This window comes from Hemicordylus capensis, chromosome 2 (assembly GCF_027244095.1).
Source record: "Hemicordylus capensis ecotype Gifberg chromosome 2, rHemCap1.1.pri, whole genome shotgun sequence".
Lineage (NCBI taxonomy): Eukaryota > Metazoa > Chordata > Lepidosauria > Squamata > Cordylidae > Hemicordylus > Hemicordylus capensis.
The window spans coordinates 386128792-386146159 of NC_069658.1; the positions used below are offsets into that span (position 1 = coordinate 386128792).

Below are 17368 nucleotides of genomic sequence, written 5' to 3' on the forward strand. Positions count from 1 at the left end.
TCATTATGTAATGGTTCCATATTCATCAAAGGGTGATGGCTTTTAGAAATTTGCTCAAGAAGTGTTGGCAAGGGTTTGGGTATATTTTTGGAGATCAAAGTGGCACCAATGTTTAGAGACTAATACAAGAGGTGGTGCTTTTCTTTTCTTATGCAAAAGTCTATCAACAGTCAATTTGACCAAACGAGCCTGATTCACACACAAGGAAGTCGTTCACATGATTGGGCGGGTGGGGCAGCAGGCAGCCTGGAGTGGGGTGAGGCTGTTTAAACTACCTTCCTGCAGACATTTCACTGTTGCTGGGAGCAAGGACCATGTTCCCAGACCGTCTGTGCTGATGGCACAGCGCAGGGCTCCAGAGGCTGGGATGACACGTCCTGGCCTCTGGATATGCCACAATGCACTGTGTGACGTGCACAATGCAAGTTTTTTTAATCAGCATTGCCGATCTGATGGGGGAAAAAGTTAGAGTCATCATGTACACATGCACAATGCATTGGGGGATTCCCCAGGAGACAGGTGCTCTAGATGCCCATTTCTGTGTCCACTGGGGCTGAACGTAGCCCCAGCAAACACACGATCCCAGATTAAGGGCTCGCTCAAACCCTTTCAAAGTGGTGATTCTTTTATATTTGGCAGCGGGAGACGAACTGGCCATATTCAGCCTCAGCACAGCATTCCTTTTGTGGCTGTTTTTGGTGTCTGCCTTGTGTTTCTTTTTAGATTGTGAGCCCTTTGTGAGGTGTGGAACAACCTTCTTCTTTTCCTGTGAACTCTTTGAGAACTTTTTTCCTCAAAAAAGTGGCATACAAATAATAGTAGTACGTAGCAGAGAGATCAAGGATATGGTTTGCAGCATTTACAGCGGCTGATCAAGAGTGTCACCATAACAGAAATGGCTGCTGACTCTCTCCATGGTAATTTTGTTCACACATTATGTTTGTCCATACAGACAGGCCCTTAAAGACAGCTGATAATGCTCTGTTATGAGGTGATCTGTTGTAAGGACATTAAACCTAATGTCCCAGTTTTTGACTGTTATGTGTAAAAATGTCCCATTTCCAAACTTCTAGGCTAATTAGAATTGCTTTGGCTACAATATAGATATTTAGTATTTAGCTATTGAGAATAGCATGACTGTTTTGAGGTACATTTTATGCTAGGGCTGGTTCTAGGTTTCAGAAGATCCTCAGAACTGCCCTCCATGGACCCCCTCCTACCTGCGTAGTGACCCCCTGCCACTCTCACAAAGGCTATGGGCACAGAGGTAGCTCAGGGATCAGCAGTAGGCCATTCTGAGGGCCATCATGGACCTTCAGCAGTTGCCCAATAATGCCAACCTGATGCTGTCCCTGCTTCAAGCTCTGTTTCTGAGGGGGTGATTCAAAATTTTTACACTTATACACACTCCAACACACACACACTCCTTTGGAATTTCTTATTTCTGATCCCATAATCCCTTTTCAGTTCTGAGGTACTTCATACCTAGCTCCCAAATTTCTCAGTGCCTGCACTCTTTGATTCATTCTCTGCAATATCCTGAACTTGCTCTGTTGACTATGGCTTGCTCATTCATTGCTTGTTGGCACAGCTGGGCATTAGAAAAATGCACCTTTGTTATGCCTTCTGATGTCTGAAGTCATAATACTGAAGAAGCAGAAGGTCGACTTCCTCTGCTATTATCCTTCTTCAACATGATTCCTTCCTCCTGCAGCTTTTAGATTAATAGAAATACTGTAGTTATATAGGGGGTCTTTAAAAAAAGTAATTCACTAACAGCATTCTGCTTATATCTGGTTGTATTGCAAACACTGTTTTTCTAGGGAACCAGAAACCTTCCAACAACAATGTAAAATTTAGGTGGCTGAGAATTCAATATTGCTTTTACCTTTTTCAACTGATCAGCAGAAGGGAGTAATTTGTTTACTTTATACAAAATCTGAGCTCAGGTTTCATTTTGTAAAGACCTGCACTCTGGCAGGTGATTAATAAGTCACATTTCACTTTTAGGTCTCTCACTCCACATATTTGACAGAAAACTTATGGAATTTTATCTTTTTAGATGAGTTAAGAAATACAGACTTCAGCAATGGGTGAGCTGGGAAGGTACAAGAATACACGTATCAGTATGAAATGAAGTTTTACTTGGCATTCAGGAACATTATAGCTGGAAAAAGCTCTCTGACTTTTGTAAGCAGCGTGTTGTAAGTATACTTGTGAAAATGTCTTCTGTCTTTGTCAATGAGAACAAAAAAATAATATTGCTAAATTAAGATACGTTTCCTTAAGAAGTATTTGGGGGCAGAAAAATAACTCACAAGAGTACTGAATATTTAAGCAAAACATAGGAAACTGCATTTACATAAGCAAATGCCAATAACATTAGTTACCTCTGTAGAGGTCATGCAAGACTTCAGAACCTCACTCCTACAGAATTCACATGATATATGTGTACATAATCCCTCTTTTCCCTTTGAGAGGAATTATCTTGTTAAGACTGTGAGAGTAAGAATTCTCACCTGCTGTGTTCATCTGTAATCTAGTACCTTACAAGCTAGGATGGGCACATTTTTATATTCCTGACGACTCCTCGGATCTTGACTCTCTGATCCTAATGAGTACGTCGCCCTCTGTACATTATCAATGTACAGTCTGTATACAGCGTATGTACATCCAGGGGCGTAACTATAATAGGGCAAGGGGAGACAGTTGTCTGGGGGCCCGCTGCCTTGGGGGGGGGCAGAGGCAAGTCACATGACTGACTCCCCCAGCCACGCACCCGCCCGGGCTTCCTTCAGTTGTGTTCATCCTCCGAAATTGATGTGAGTGTTAAGACCTGGAGCTACCAGAACAGCATGTCTTTCTCTAGTACCATTAAATGACTTGCATCGTCCACAATTTACAAAACCTTTTAAAAAATAATTTATGATGATGTTCTGTTGTGGCACATAGGAGATAGATATATATAGATGATGCAATAAAATTTACTATGCTTTTTGTTACCACTATTCAGCCTCATTTAAGATTTCTTTACTTCATGAGCTGAGCTTCAGTGAGGGAGGGCATGTTAAAATCTTGTCTCTGGGCCCACTTCAACCTTGCTAAACCCCTGTGTACATCTGTATGTATATCTGTACATAGATACAGTTATTCACACATTATTATTATATTATATTATTATTATATTATATTCAATGCAAATAGGGCCAATTCAATTGATACCAGCCCCAGCACATGTGAAAAAAGAGAGGGCAAGTGCCCATTGAGACATCCTCCATGATGTCCTCCCAGCACATCCCTTGATTGTGTGTTGGGGCTGTTCATCTGAGTGACCCCTAAACACATGCTCAGAAAACATGGATTTGGACTGTGTATTTAGGAGCCATTCAGACAAACAGCCCCCACAAGTGATCAAGGGACACACTGGGAGGAGAATCAGGATGTCCAAGGAGGATGTCCTGACACGTGCGCTCTAAATGCACCCCCGCCTTCTTCATCTGTGCTTGGGCTTGTGTGAAGATGATTGGGTAGGAAGATGATTGACAGATCTGGGGGTGGGATTCCCAGCTCCATTTTGAGCTCTGTACTTGTGTACTCTCACTCTATTTTTGAACTCCTAAACAGGGGTAAACAATCAGATATAATAATCCCATGAACTCTTTTTAACATTTTCAACTTATTTACACATTCAAGGAGAAAATCAAAGCCTGAAACAGTCAGTGAGGCTATTCTGACGATCACCAGAAAGTGGACTAAGAGAACCCAGCCTGCTTCCTGGTGCTTCTTGGAACCATCGGGCTTGCGGGAAAGCCCAGTGGTTCCAAGGCAGCTAGCCCGCCTAAATCCCCCTCCCTTTAAATTGGGTTAACGGAGCAAGCGCTCCATTAACCTCATTTATTTGCTCATGTGCCACTATGGTGTGCAGCAACACGAGTAGACCCCTGGCCGGGATGCTACAAACAGCCTCTTGATTCCGGGGGTCCTCCCAGAATGACCTGTGCATTCTGGGACTTCTGGGGGCCGCACAGCCCCCAATCCCCCACTGGCTCTGTGACGGAGCCAGTATTCATGTGAGTGGCCGATCCAGCTGCCCAGGGCTTGGAGGCTGCTTGTGTGCAGGGAGAGCGGGTTAAGCCCGCTCTCCCCGTATAAATCCTCCTGGTGCCCCCCAATCCCTGCAGCCCCCACCGGCTCCATGATGGAGCCGGTAGTTGTGTGGGCGGCTGATCTAGCCAGCCAGGGCATGGAGACTGCTCATGTGTGGGGAGAGCGGGTTAAGCCTGCTCTCCTTGCACAAACCCTCCTGGCACTTCACATGGCTTCACAAGTACTTACCAGGAAACAACGAGAAGAACCAGAGAGCACACACTCCCAGCAGTTGTGTTGTGTGAAACCACTGATGTACCCAGTTACTGACTTCCACCTTAGATTCTCCCCACAACTTGACCAGGAATTGGAGTTGACTTAACAAAGTTAGTAAAATCTAAGATGGGAGTCAGTAACTGGGTGCATCAACAGTGGCAAAAGACACACTCGATACAGAATTGCATGCCCCCTGTAATCTGGTTCCTCTCGTATCTACTTGGTAAATACTTACAGGAGGCTGTGTGAACCCGCCCTATAAAATGACAATTAGGTTGTGCACATGACCATTTTCAGTGGGTGAGGAGAGCATGGAGGGAAGGCAAGACTGAACTTACCTTCCCCCAGACGATCAGTCCTCTTCTGCGTGGTGCGTGGCTCGTGTTCTCACATGATCCATGCTGCTCCAAGCAGAGCGAATCTCTGGAGACTGGAAAAATGAGTCACAGCTTCCAACCCAGCCTGGGCTGCCCTAGCTTGGGTTGGTCCGCCCATGTGAATAGTCTCAATGTGTCTGCATGGTTGAAAAGCAATTATTGTCCTTCCAGAAGCATGTAGGAATGATTATTAAATTCTCCCTATCCAAATTTCTCCCCAAATTTTGGGGATGTCTAAATCTTACTTCTTAACAAGATCGTAACTTATCTTGTTACTGGATGTAGTGCTGAACCATTATCACTCTGCCACACCACCATTTCCCCATTTTTGATTTCTGGACTTTCTTTAGACCACTGCATGTGTGACGTTTACAGTAGTTTTTATATTTTGTCCCTTTTGCTTGATTACAAATTATCAATGTATGCTAGCACATATGCGCATAGATTAAACCACAGCACGGAATATCCCTGTGATTCTATCATTGTGCATGTGTGCTGGTGTATTTTAGTAACCTGTAAGGTGGGGACCCCTGAAAAATGTAGCAAACTATGCATATGCCAATTCTGAATTTAACTTTAGAAAATATTCAAGTTAAACGAAGGCAGGCAGAGTGAACACATGAACAAAATAGAATAAGGAAATATACTGTTCTCTACCTTCATGCTTGCTCGAGATCCTAAGATGGCATAGCAATCTAAAAGTAGCACACTCTTGCTACATGGGCCACTATCACCCATATCAACTCTCACCCATTTTATCCCTGGCTGGTTCCTAGGCTGCTCCAAATGGGATCTGAAGACATTGTTTCCTCTTTTTCTCTACCTTTTATTTGTATTACTAGAATCTAGAACCACTGAAAAGTGCCTGCTCATTTACTAATTAATAAAAATATTTTTTTTGTAATAACACAGAACTATTTGACTCCCAATACAGTATTTACTTTTATTCACATATGCTACTCCCATATTAACTTGGTTTTATAGCTGCAAAATTTTTAAATAAGTTGTTATACTGAAGCCAGAAAGGATAAGGTTTGACAGATCATAAGCTGCCTTCATTGCACTGACAGTTAAAATGTAAGATGTGTTTGAATGACTGTTTGCAAGAGAGCCAACAAAGTTATTAAAGGTTTATTTTTCAGATAGGTCAACCTCTATATTTCCAGCATGGTAGTATATGAATTATCATGATTCTGTTGAAGATGGGTCAGATTTTACTGACACACCGCAGTGCTCATAGCACTTCATTTAGTGCCAAGCCCAGTGAGAATATCAATTTGTAGGCCTGACCCTTTGAAGTCTTTTCATAACTTATCTTCCATTCTGGCTGTATATCTTATAAAGATGTATATTCAATCCATCTTGTGGACTTTCTGCTGTAGATTTTTTCCAGTTGTGTGTACATTCCTTTGTCAGATTATGATTTATTTCTATAAGCACTTTCCCATTTTAAGCTGTCAGATGTTTCCTGTACTTATATACTAAAATGTTTTAACCTCTCAAATGTACTGTGTAAAGTAAAATTCTAAAGCTGTACTACTGAGCTGAGTTCCACACAGCTGTCAAACCAAAAATAATCATTATATGTACATAACTGGGTACAGGATCTACTTTACTACTAATATCTTGCAATATCTATTTTTGAAGGACAAAATAAGGTCTAAATACTTCCTACATTTTTATTTTTGCTTTGCTTGCAAGGAGCAAAGAAGTCATGTGATCATGGGGAGGTAGGGGAAGAACAGGAACAGATTTTCTGTTATAACTTTGATCTTCCATGGTTACAGGATGCTGTCAGAAGCAGGGAAACAAGATTAAAGGTTAATTTAGCTGTCTCTATCAGCTTTTTGTGTCATCTCTCCACATCTTCCAAAGATGCCCTGTTATAGTAAACATGAGAAATGCTACTTCTGTGCTAGATTATTCAAAGCTGATAATGTGTAGTCATCCTATTGCATGATTACTCAGAAGTAATCATAACTGGGCACAGGATCTACTTTACCAAGATCTCTTTTAAAGTTTAATGGAAGGAATATAACAGAATATATATAACGGAAGGAATTGAATGGGCTTGTTCATTCATTCATTTAGGAGATTTAATATACTGCCCAATCCACAGACTCAGGGCACTGTACAAACAAGAACAGCATCTGAGATTTAAAGGTGGGGGGAATAAATAAACCAATAAATAAATAAATAAATGGGCAAACGCCTGGCGGAAAAGAAATGTCTTCAATAAGGTTTTGAAGACTGAAAGGGAGGAGGCAGACCGAATCTGGGGGTGGGGAGTGGAGATTCCAAAGTGAAAGGGTAGCAACAGAGAAAGCCCTTCCAAGGGCCCTAGTACCATGGACCTCTCTAAGACCAGGGAACCAAAGAAGGGCAACCTGAGAAGATCTCACAGGATAGAACTGGTTGGGACAGAACTGGTTGGGAGAGGAAGTCCTGCAGGTAAGCAGGTATTAAGCCCTGAAGGGTTTTAAAGGTGAGAACCAGCACTTTGAATTGGACCCAGAAGCAAATAGGTAATCAGTGCAGTGAACGCAAGAGCGGTGTCACACTATCATATCTCCTAGCACCTATAAGCAGGCGGGTCGCTGCATTCTGGACCAACTGAAGCTTCTGGGTTGTTTTCAAAGGCAACCCCAGGTAGAGCATATTACAGTAATCCAGATGAGAGATGACGAAGGCATGCATTATTGTTGCCAGGGCCTGCCGGTCAAGATAGGGCTGCAATTGGTGGACCAGCCAAAGCTGGGCAAGGCACCTCTGGCCACAGCCTTCACCTGCTGCTCGAGCAGGAGTCGTGAGTCCAAGAGGACCCCCTCCTTGGACCACCTCCTTCAGGGGAAGCAAACACCGTCCAGACTCAGACTCAGCAATTGGCCAGATCGAGGAGTAAGCAAGAGCAACTTAAGTGTGCATAGCACTGCTGCCTTACTAACAAAACTGCCCTGAGCTATTTTTGGAAGGGTGGTATATAAATCAAATAAATAATAAGTAAGCTATCCAATTAAGCTATTGCTTAACTCAATAAAATGACAAAGGTCACCAACTGAAAACTTTTTTTGACGGGATTTGACAATAATTATGAAAAGATAGACACTTCAGCAAGGATTTTGGGGCACATACACACTGGAATTGTATTGAATGTAGAATGTCAACCCATAGAAGCCCTGAAGCTAAACTTTCCTGTGGTTAAAAAATAGTTAGCATAAGGGCTTTTAAAAGGGGAAATGAGGAAGCAACCGCACATGCACATGCCACATGAGGTCAATTCACCAGCTTCAACAAAAGTTGTTAATGTTTTTGAAACCATAGCACCCTCTATTTTAAAGAACACGCTCAAGTCACAGCATTGTTTCAACATTAAACTTTAAAAGAGATGGCACAGACATCATAATCACTAGGAAGGAAATAAAATATTTGATAAAGTGCACTATACTAGATACTTAGCAAATTTAAAGTACACATGGGTGAATGTGGCTCTGTCTGTACGGCTAATGTAAGTGCATGAGGCAGTTCATGTTGTCAATAGCACCACTGATTTCAGTATAAACTCAAACATTCAAGATTAAAGCCTTTCAATGTTTAGAATAGTGAGGTCTAGCACCAACAAATCTGAATCTTCAGCATAAAGTTTTCAAAATAAATAGCATAACAGCTTCTTATCAACAAGACAAGAAGAAAATTGTCTACTCTCTGCTACACATTGTCAGTGACTCAATTTTCCCTCTCCACCTTGCCTAATATAATGTGGATCTCAGACTCCCCAACCCAGCACTACTACTACTGCTGCTACTACTAAGAATATTTATACACCACTTTTTGACAAATGTTCCCAAGTGGTTTACATAGAGAAATGCATAATAATGTTTTAACTTTTACTATATATCATTTATTTTGTTTTAACTACTGTTTTACGTGTTCTATTGTCATTTATTTTAATTAATGTTTTAAGTTTTTGTTTGCTTGCTTGTTGTAAACCACTCAGAGACATGAGTTTTGGGCAGTATAGAAATATGTTAAAAAATAAAATAAAAAATAAACAAACAAGGTGGATTCCTGTCCCCAAAGGGCTCACAATCTAAAAAGAAACAAATGATAGATGCCAGCAACAGCCATTGAAGGGGTGCTTTGCTGCGGTTGGATAGGGCCAGCTAAATAAAGAGAAACACCACTTTTAAAAGGTGCCTCTTTGCTCATTTAGCAGGAGAGTATACCAAACCCATATCCTGTATTGTGCTAGTACTAGCTAAATGGTAAACAATTCAAGCAGTCAAGAAAACAAGCAGTTTCCATCTCTACAGGATTACAACTGTTACCAACCATTCAGTTAAGATACCTATTTGTTATTTTCAGAAACAGTGTTTAACATAAATGTTCTTTTGTTATCAGCTGTGCTGAAGCTGAGTTCATTATGACCTTCAAAGTAGAAGAACTGGGTTGAAGCTATTTGTGTGCGAGAGATATAATTCATCATTCAGTTTCAACTGAAACTTAAAAATCAAGGACAGGCTCCAAATGGAACAATGTCTAAAGACTGATAGAAGATTTTAATGTATTTAAAATGCCAAAAATTCAGGATAACTCAACAGGGATATTTTTTTCTTTTTGTGTTCTTTCCTTAAATTTTGCAAACACAGTTACAATGAAGACACAAACTTTAGCATATTACCTCTCTTCATCTCTGACCTTTCATCTAATCTGGAAATACTACTAAGTATGCTACATCATTCTATAAAGTGCTTATTACCTACATGCCTTATAATGTCAACTATCGAATTAACTTGCCAGCAGTGCTCTTCAGTGGTTTACATTAGCTAAACAATTTCCCTCTACAAGTGAATAAATTGCTACCTATCTGACTGTCTACCTGAGCTAACATGGTAGTGAGAACTTCTATATCAGCAGTTCTGGGGATTTCAACATCTGTGTCAAGGCTGCCTTGTCAAATGCAACTCAGGACTTCATGGCCACCATGATAACCACGAGATTGGCTCAACATGTGATTGGCCCAACACATATTACAGGTCACACTCTAAATGTATTGTACTTGACTGAGCAGGATAATTATTTGCAACTGGGGAGATTGACTTTTTACTGACATGTTTCTTATAGGCCACTTCTTGGGCAGATTTAGGCTGTTGTCAACTATACCCCACTGCAGGAGCAGTGGACTGATGAGAATGATCTGCCCTAGAAGGCTGAAAGATTCTTGAGAGCCCACAGGGAGTTTCTGGTCAACATGGCTGGTGCTCCTGTTGAAACCCTTGTCACTCTGTGGGACACAGGGATGACTTAGGCAGTGGTCATGATACTCCCTTTCTTGTTGACTGGAGTCTGTTTGGCTCCAAGGTTTTCCAAGGTGCTAGGACAATAAAGCAGCCTGGGAAATGGCCAGAACTTAGGTGGAGGACAACTTGTAAAGAATCCTACTGAACACAAGTAAGAATTCATTATTAATCTCTTGGTGGTGATGGTGGCAAAGAAGTAGTACTTTTATGCCATCACTGAATCCTCAAATATCCAACAAAACTGATCTGAGTACTTAGGGTTCCCCCCAAACGTGGCCTCCATAGTGTATTGGAAGGACCCTCAATTGCCTCCTGTGTCTTGCACTTTGAGGATAAAAGAGCTTATGCTTGTCAGGTTTGTGACTCCACCAATTCTACAGTGCAATCAGGAGAGGTGTCCAGTATACCATCTGGTCCTGCTACTATATCAGGAGCAGCGATATAGGAAGATGCTGAAAGGCATCATCTCATACTGCGTGGGAGGAGGGAATGGTAAACTCCTCCTATATTCTACCAAAGAAAACCAAAGGGCTCTGTGGGCGCCAGGAGTCGAAATCGACTTGATGGCACACTTTCCTTTTTACCTGCTTTGTTGGATGAATTTCAGTACCTGTAGCTTGAGGATGTAGACAAGATTGGTGACTGATGTAGTGTGAGTCCAACTATAGGCTCAACCCTTGCCCTTTCTGGGCAATGACATTTAGCAATAGGGGAGTGACCAGCTGGGTCCAGGGAGTTATTCATGCTTCATTATGAGAGGCAATGGTCTCTCATAATGAGGTCTCTCATAATGTAATAGGTAAGGCCAGTCCTACCAGCAGTCACAAATATTTCCTTTTTGCACTTGAGTAGGTAAGTGGTCTTGAAACTCAAAATAGTTTTGGGGGAATTTGATTATTTAGATTTGTTTCAATCTGTTTTCAGGCCTGATTTTTGCACATAAATTGCTTCAGTTTCACATTGCCTTGATAATGACCTGTGCTGGGAGAAAATATTTGTATCCTTTGTCTCCACAAGAAGTCCCAAGGCAGCTTACAAAAGTTAAAATTAACAATAAAACAACTTCCAACAATATATCATATTCTCAACTCAGAAGCTGGATAACCTGTGGGTTAGTTCTTCAGTTCTAGAAGTTGCTGTTGCAGGACCATTGCTCCATCCTTTGGCATTTATGTTAGGGGGTCCCACAGGGCTCTGTTCTGTTCCTTATGCTTTTCAGTATCTGTATGAAACTGCTGACTGAGGTCTGGCTGGCAATTGCCTCACTCAGGCATGGGACTTAAACTTGTCCAGTGGAATTGATTGATTTTTAAAAAACAGCTGGTCCTCACGTCATATCAAGAAATACTTCTGACTCTCCTGCCCCACACATTTCACAAGCAGTTTCCATGCAAATCTATTTATTATGACCATTATTTACATACCGCTTTTCAACAAAAATGTTTTTAAAAGCTTATTGCAAGTTTTAGGCTCCCTTGGGCTCATGGAACCGTTTCTACGGTTCTTTGAAACCTGGTATATGCCTTTTTATAATTAAACTTGATTATCACACAAACATTCAGCAACTTTAGAGTGAAGGAGAAAAACCTGTGAACCTGAAACAGATTTACTTTTGGGCTTTTCCCACGGAAAGTAATAGGAGTTATGAGTGTGTAAGATTACTGCCATGTCATTATGCTTCCAGCATTGAAAGTGAAAAGTCATAAAAACAAATGGCAATGGCAATGTTACTTTCTGATAACCAGTGTGAGAAAATACACACATGCATATACATTATGACAGGGTGCAAATACACTTAACTTAATTCCTAACAAAAAGAAGAAGTGGAAAAGCAATTAGGCAGATAAAGTTTCTAAGTCCAGGTTAAGTAACCACCATTACGTGCATGCCAAGAAATATGTGCTTGTAGATATAGCTAGCTAAAATGTAAATAATACATAGATTAAATTTTTTTTTGGTAGTACAGTATATCTACACGTCATTATCTTGCATAAGCCTTGCGTCTGAAAATACAATAGGCTTCAAGCACTGTTAATGAAGTCAACAGGCTTGGAAAGAACAGCCTTACCAGATTGTAATGATTTGACTAGAAGCCTTGATATTTATGCAGTTAAGTAGTGAGTTGTTAATGCGAAACTGTAGCAGACTAAAGCCACAGTCCAAAGAACCTGAAGTTCATGGCCTGTGTGCAGAAGGAAAAAAAATCCATTCATTTTTTTTAAAGCTTGTATTGAGTAATGTGCAGGAAATATCTATGGAAGGCTTGCTTATCTAGCCATCTGGTAACAGGCACATGTTTTAGGGTTGCACAATACTTCAGAATTATCCAGTGACTTTAAAAGAGACTACTCTAGAGCATGCGGTTTGTGAGCTCAAGATGCTTAAATTAAACAAAAATATTGTGCACAAGTTCATCTGATGATGCTAGTGGCTCTCTTCTCTTGTTTGCATCCTCCCATCTCTTGCACCTTCAGACATGCTGCTCCCCATGACTGAACAATGTCTTGTTCTGTACTTGTCAAGCCACTCTCATCCTTTAATTACCTTTTCAAGACCCACTTCTTTAGCAAAGCCTTTTTACTCTCGTATCACCTGACTAGCCACTCCACTACATCTGGCTTTTTCCAAATTCATTTCCATTACACACTGCAAATCACTGAACCAATGTCATATCTCAAGAGTCATATATTATTTGTACTTTGCTTCAGTAAATTAGTTCAGATTCTAATGAACTAATTAGAATCCCCAGTTCACCTACGAGGATACACTGAAAGGGTGAGGAAAATTGTCCATCTTTACCACAAATGTTATGATTAACATAGTGTGATTAAAGGATGTTATATGTAACTAATCAACATTAAGAGATCTTATATACACCCCCTGGTAGACTATAAACCATTTGGCAGGGGTTGCCATCTCTTTCAGATCCTGCACGCAACAGCAGTGTTCTCTATTTTTTTTTCTTCATCTGTGTGCCGAATGAGTTTTGTTCTGGGTTGCAGTGTCAAGACAGTGTATGCACATGTGAATTCAGAATGGGGCTTACCTGATGCAACCCCAGAGGAATCTAAAATTGACTGAGTGGACATTAAAAAAATGTGTGAGAACATGCACACATGCTTGCCTTAAAGGGAACACTGCCCAACAGATGTATGAGAGAGACAGACAGGCCTTCAAGAGGTGCAGTTTTGCTAGGATAGAATTGCAGGTTTGCCAAGATTGAGTTGCAACAAAGGGGAAAACTCACACCTGTTGAATTTCTGTCCATTACACAACTGTTGAAGAGCTCATACAAGCACTACAAGAAAGAAACACCGATGCTAATCTTACTCTGAGCATGCGCCCTATCTGTTTCAGATTGGAAACTCATTTATGCTGCCACAAACTTCATGATGGAAGATGGACTATAAAATTTAAAAAAAAAAAAAAAGTTCAGGAGCAACCATTTAAACTCTTGCTCTAACTTATTGATGAATAGTGCGATCACATTCTTGCTACAAAAACCAACACTATCTGTACCATGTTCAATCTCATCCTACTATATACCAGGTTACCTAAGTTCCAGATCAATTTCAGCACATGTTGAACCAGACTATAGCACACCAAACTTCATGCCACAATAAAGGCTGGTAGTTTTTGAGCTGCCAGGGGATTTCTTGGGGTTGTTTTTACTTATATACTGATCAGTACTCCAGATAAGAATAAACTCAATTCACAGGCAAAGATGAATGATTCCCCTCCTACAGCACCTCCCACCTCTTGCCACATGAATGAAAGCAGAGCTAAAACGGGTGACAAAAACCTACTACTGTTCGTGCCAGCACATCCCCCAAATACGAGAAGATAAGAAAAGGGCAACATCTTTTGCTGGGGGAGAAGGAAGACTTGTGAAGTGGGTGTTGGAAAGAGGATTGTGATAGTATGCATGCAGTGCCAGCGCATCCATTAAGGCGAACTAGGCAGTTGCCTAGGGCGCCAAAATGGAGGGGGTGCTGCGCTGGCCAGCCTGCCGCCCCCCCACCCCGAGCGGTCAGCCTGCAGGCCCCTGCCTAGCAGGGGAGAGCGAGGGGCCAAGAAGGCAGGACAAGGCAGCAGCCCTTTGTCTGGCGGCGGGGTGAGGCGGGGGACCCAACCCGGGGCTGCCGCCGCCCTCCTCCCAGGGCTCCCCCCGCCGCGTGTGGCTGGGGCCAGGCAGGCAGCAGCAGCAGGCCCCGACCAGCCCCCGAGGCAGCAGCAGCAGCAGCAGCAAGCAGGCGGCGCCACCTCCTCCGGGGGCGGGGTGGGACTCAGCTCGCTCTCTCTGGCCGCGCCGCGCCTGCTGGACGGAGCAGTCCAGGCCTTGCGAGGACCGCCTTCGCCTCCCGCTCCAGAGGGAGCCCCCCGCGCGGAGGCTCCCACCGAAGGCCAGCCAGCGGGGGCACCTGCCGGGCAGCGGCCTGCTGCTGCTGCGCACCCCGCAACCCTGGCCAGCCCACCCCCGCGCCCTGCTTTGCCCAGCCTGCCAGTTGCGGCTGCAGGAGGAGGAGGGCGACCACCCTCACCCCGGAGCCCTGACCAGCCACTGGGCGCCCCGGAGCCGCCGTCAGCAGCGGGCCGGCTCTGCTGAGTGACTCTCAGCACGGGAAGCCCGCCGCGGCTGAGTCGAGGGCCTCGGTGGTGGTGCCCACCCAGCAGCAGCCTGGCAGTTGCCCGCTGAGGAGCTCGCGGGGCGCACGGCGACGCCGTTGGCACAAGCGGCAGGAGGGCGGAAAGCAGCGCCTGCTTGGTCGGCCACGGAGGAGAGGCCTGCAAGGAGGAGGCTGAGGCCGCTGCTGCCGCCGCCTGCAAGAAGGCTGCCCCCCCCCGCCCCGCACACTCAGCGGGCTGCCGCTGCTCCCTCTCTGGTGTGTGGGGGGGGTAGGGTTAGGGTTGTGGGTGGCACAGAGACATCAGGCAAGAGGGCTGCAGAAACCAGCAGCCACAGCCCCGGGAGAGCCTGGCAGTGCCTGGTGGCTGGCAGTAGCCAAAGGGCCACCAGCTCCATGGCAAGACACCACCACCTCCCCCCAGCCCCCCTGGACCCAGCCAGCTGGCTCACTGCGGGGAGAGACTGCCCAGAAGGGTCCCTCCCCATCCCTACTGCCTCTCATCCCATTGGCTCCCCTGGCTGCCTAGCTCCTGCAAGTCTGCTCCATGGGCCCCACATTAGGGAGGTGCATGGAACTGGCCTGGGGTAACTTTAAGGGCAGGGGAGGGTGCACTTCTCTCCCCTCCCCGCGCTCGATTTCCTAAAAGTCCGTTGGGCTGGCATCGTGCCGCCCTGTTGCCCCCTTTACCAGATGGAACTGGAGGTACTCAACATATCTGTGCGCGTTGGGTGCGTGTGCAACGCACACAGGCGTGTCGAGTAATTCCAGTTACATCCGGTAAAGGGGGCAACGCTGCTGCCCCGATGAGCGCTGGCGGGGGGGGGGATTTCAAATTCTGTGCTTTTCATTCTTCCTATAATACATTTGTGTTTGAAATATGATTGGCCGGGGGGGGGGGGGGCGCCAGAAGGTGATCTCGCCTAGGGCGCAAAAAACCCTAGCACTGGCCCTGGATGCATGAGAAATACTGCTATATGGCATAGCTACGGTTGCCCATTTTGCCACCTCGAGTTGAGTGTTCTGAGTATGTGCAGAATAGAACACAAAACTTTGTATTAAAAAGGATCCTAAAGAAGGTCAATGTTTCTATGCACATGCAGAGTGCCTTTAACCTCTAGTAGGAAGCAATTAAAAAACCCCGAAAGGCAGAGTACTTCTCTGCAAAGAGGATCTATCTATAATCTATAAAATCAACCAACAATCTATAAAATCACCCAAGAGTGCTGTGGCACGTTCAGAATCGTTAAAGATTATTAATGCTTCAAGTGCCACGCAAGAGACTGTCTTGCGTGGCACTCCCTCCCCGGCTTGCTAATATATAGAGAAGCTCTTTTTGCAAAAAGTAAAAGCACGCACATCCCTAACAAGCCAAGGCGACAAAATTCCACCTACACCACCCACCAGAAGCCCTCCCTCCTCTGGGGTTGGCTCAGACCAGCGGCAGCGGCGCGCACTTCCCAAAGCAGATCATCTTCGGCGCCTGGCCCCTTGCCTCTCTAGCCTACCCGTCTCTACTCCTCCACGAGGAGAAAGTGGGGAAGAAGTAATGTGCGCGCGCGGCACCGAGAGCAAGGAAGTGGCAGGGCTGCTGGAGAGCGCGCTCTTGAGCTAGGCGGAAAAAGCGTGTGGAGGGGCGAGGGGCGGAGAGAGAAGCCAGACTAAGCCTGTGCAGCAGTCACCTCTCTGCCTCCCCCATTTCCTCCGCCTCTCTCTGTTTCCTTTCTCTCTCCCCACCCCCATCCCTCGCCCTGTACATCTCTTCTCATTCCTCTTGCTGGCAATTTACCTACCTTCGTATTCTTTCCAGAGGGGTAGCCCTCTCATTCGATTGCAGCAAAACCAGCGAAGAGCCTTGTGGCTCCTTAAAGATTATTAGTATTTCAAGTGACACAAGACTTCTCCTTGATGTTGCTTTCTCTCTCTCCCCCGCCCCTCCTCTGGCTTTCTTGTGGCTTCAAACCATCTCTTTTCTTCTAGCCATTCTCATAGTTTCACCTCCTATCTTAACCCTTTCTGTAGAAAAGCTGCACAGTCTTGTCTCACCTAGGTAGCAGCAGGCCTAAAGCCAACCAGGCTTGATCTTTAGGAAGCTATGGCCTTGCAACTGCTTTCCCTTGGGATGCCATGTTCTGTTCATTTGCATTGTCTCTTTTCCATCCCTGATTTTTGCTGAGTGTGTAGTCCCGTATGGATTTGACAGAAACAAGTTTTGGGGAACCTGGTAGACTGCCTCCCCCTTTGCAAGAAGACATCTGTGCTGATGGTTCTGGTCTTGCCAAGTGCAAGCATCCAACTGCTTCATCTCCCCTTCTGGACATGCTTCCAATGCAGTCTGTTGCACCCTTGAGTAGGGCAATAGGAGAAAACAGGATTCAGGTGGTATGTTCCATAATGTTCTGTTTACACTTCTCTTGATCATTTTGATATATTTGTAAAGTTCATAAGGAGACACTGAATTTGACATTAGGTATGTTTAAGATTGTTGGCTGCCACAGAGTTATACTGCCAGCATCAAGAGCTTATCATTGATAAGGTATCAAGAGTGGTATAGATGCTACTGCAATCAGTGCTTGAGACCATTTCCTTTCTGCTTGTAGGTGTGCTATATGGACTTGCTCCGAAGCTAGCTACTGCATACAAATGTGTGTAACAAAACTATGTTTTGACATGAGAGTCATGTCTTTTTCTAATTTTAAATAAAGTA

At 44.2% G+C, this 17368-nt stretch overlaps 1 protein-coding gene and 1 non-coding gene across 7 annotated transcripts in view; one reads left to right on the forward strand and one right to left on the reverse strand.

Annotated features, from left to right (window-relative positions):
* Positions 1-408: 408 nt before the first annotated feature.
* Positions 409-488, reverse strand: LOC128348439 (small nucleolar SNORD12/SNORD106). Its single transcript, XR_008318158.1, has one exon. It is a non-coding gene; the product is annotated as a small nucleolar SNORD12/SNORD106 (small nucleolar RNA).
* A 15714-nt stretch (positions 489-16202) lies between these two features.
* B3GNTL1 (UDP-GlcNAc:betaGal beta-1,3-N-acetylglucosaminyltransferase like 1) overlaps positions 16203-17368 on the forward strand; it is a 334712-nt gene continuing 333546 nt past the window's right edge. For 5 of the 6 annotated variants that reach the window (XM_053300502.1, XM_053300506.1, XM_053300504.1 and 2 more), the window contains exon 1: positions 16203-17043. In XM_053300502.1, the coding sequence (XP_053156477.1) occupies positions 16852-17043 (192 nt within the window). In that variant the 5' untranslated portion in view covers positions 16203-16851. The remainder of the gene's footprint in view (positions 17044-17368) is intronic. The other variant, XM_053300509.1, reaches the window with a different exon arrangement.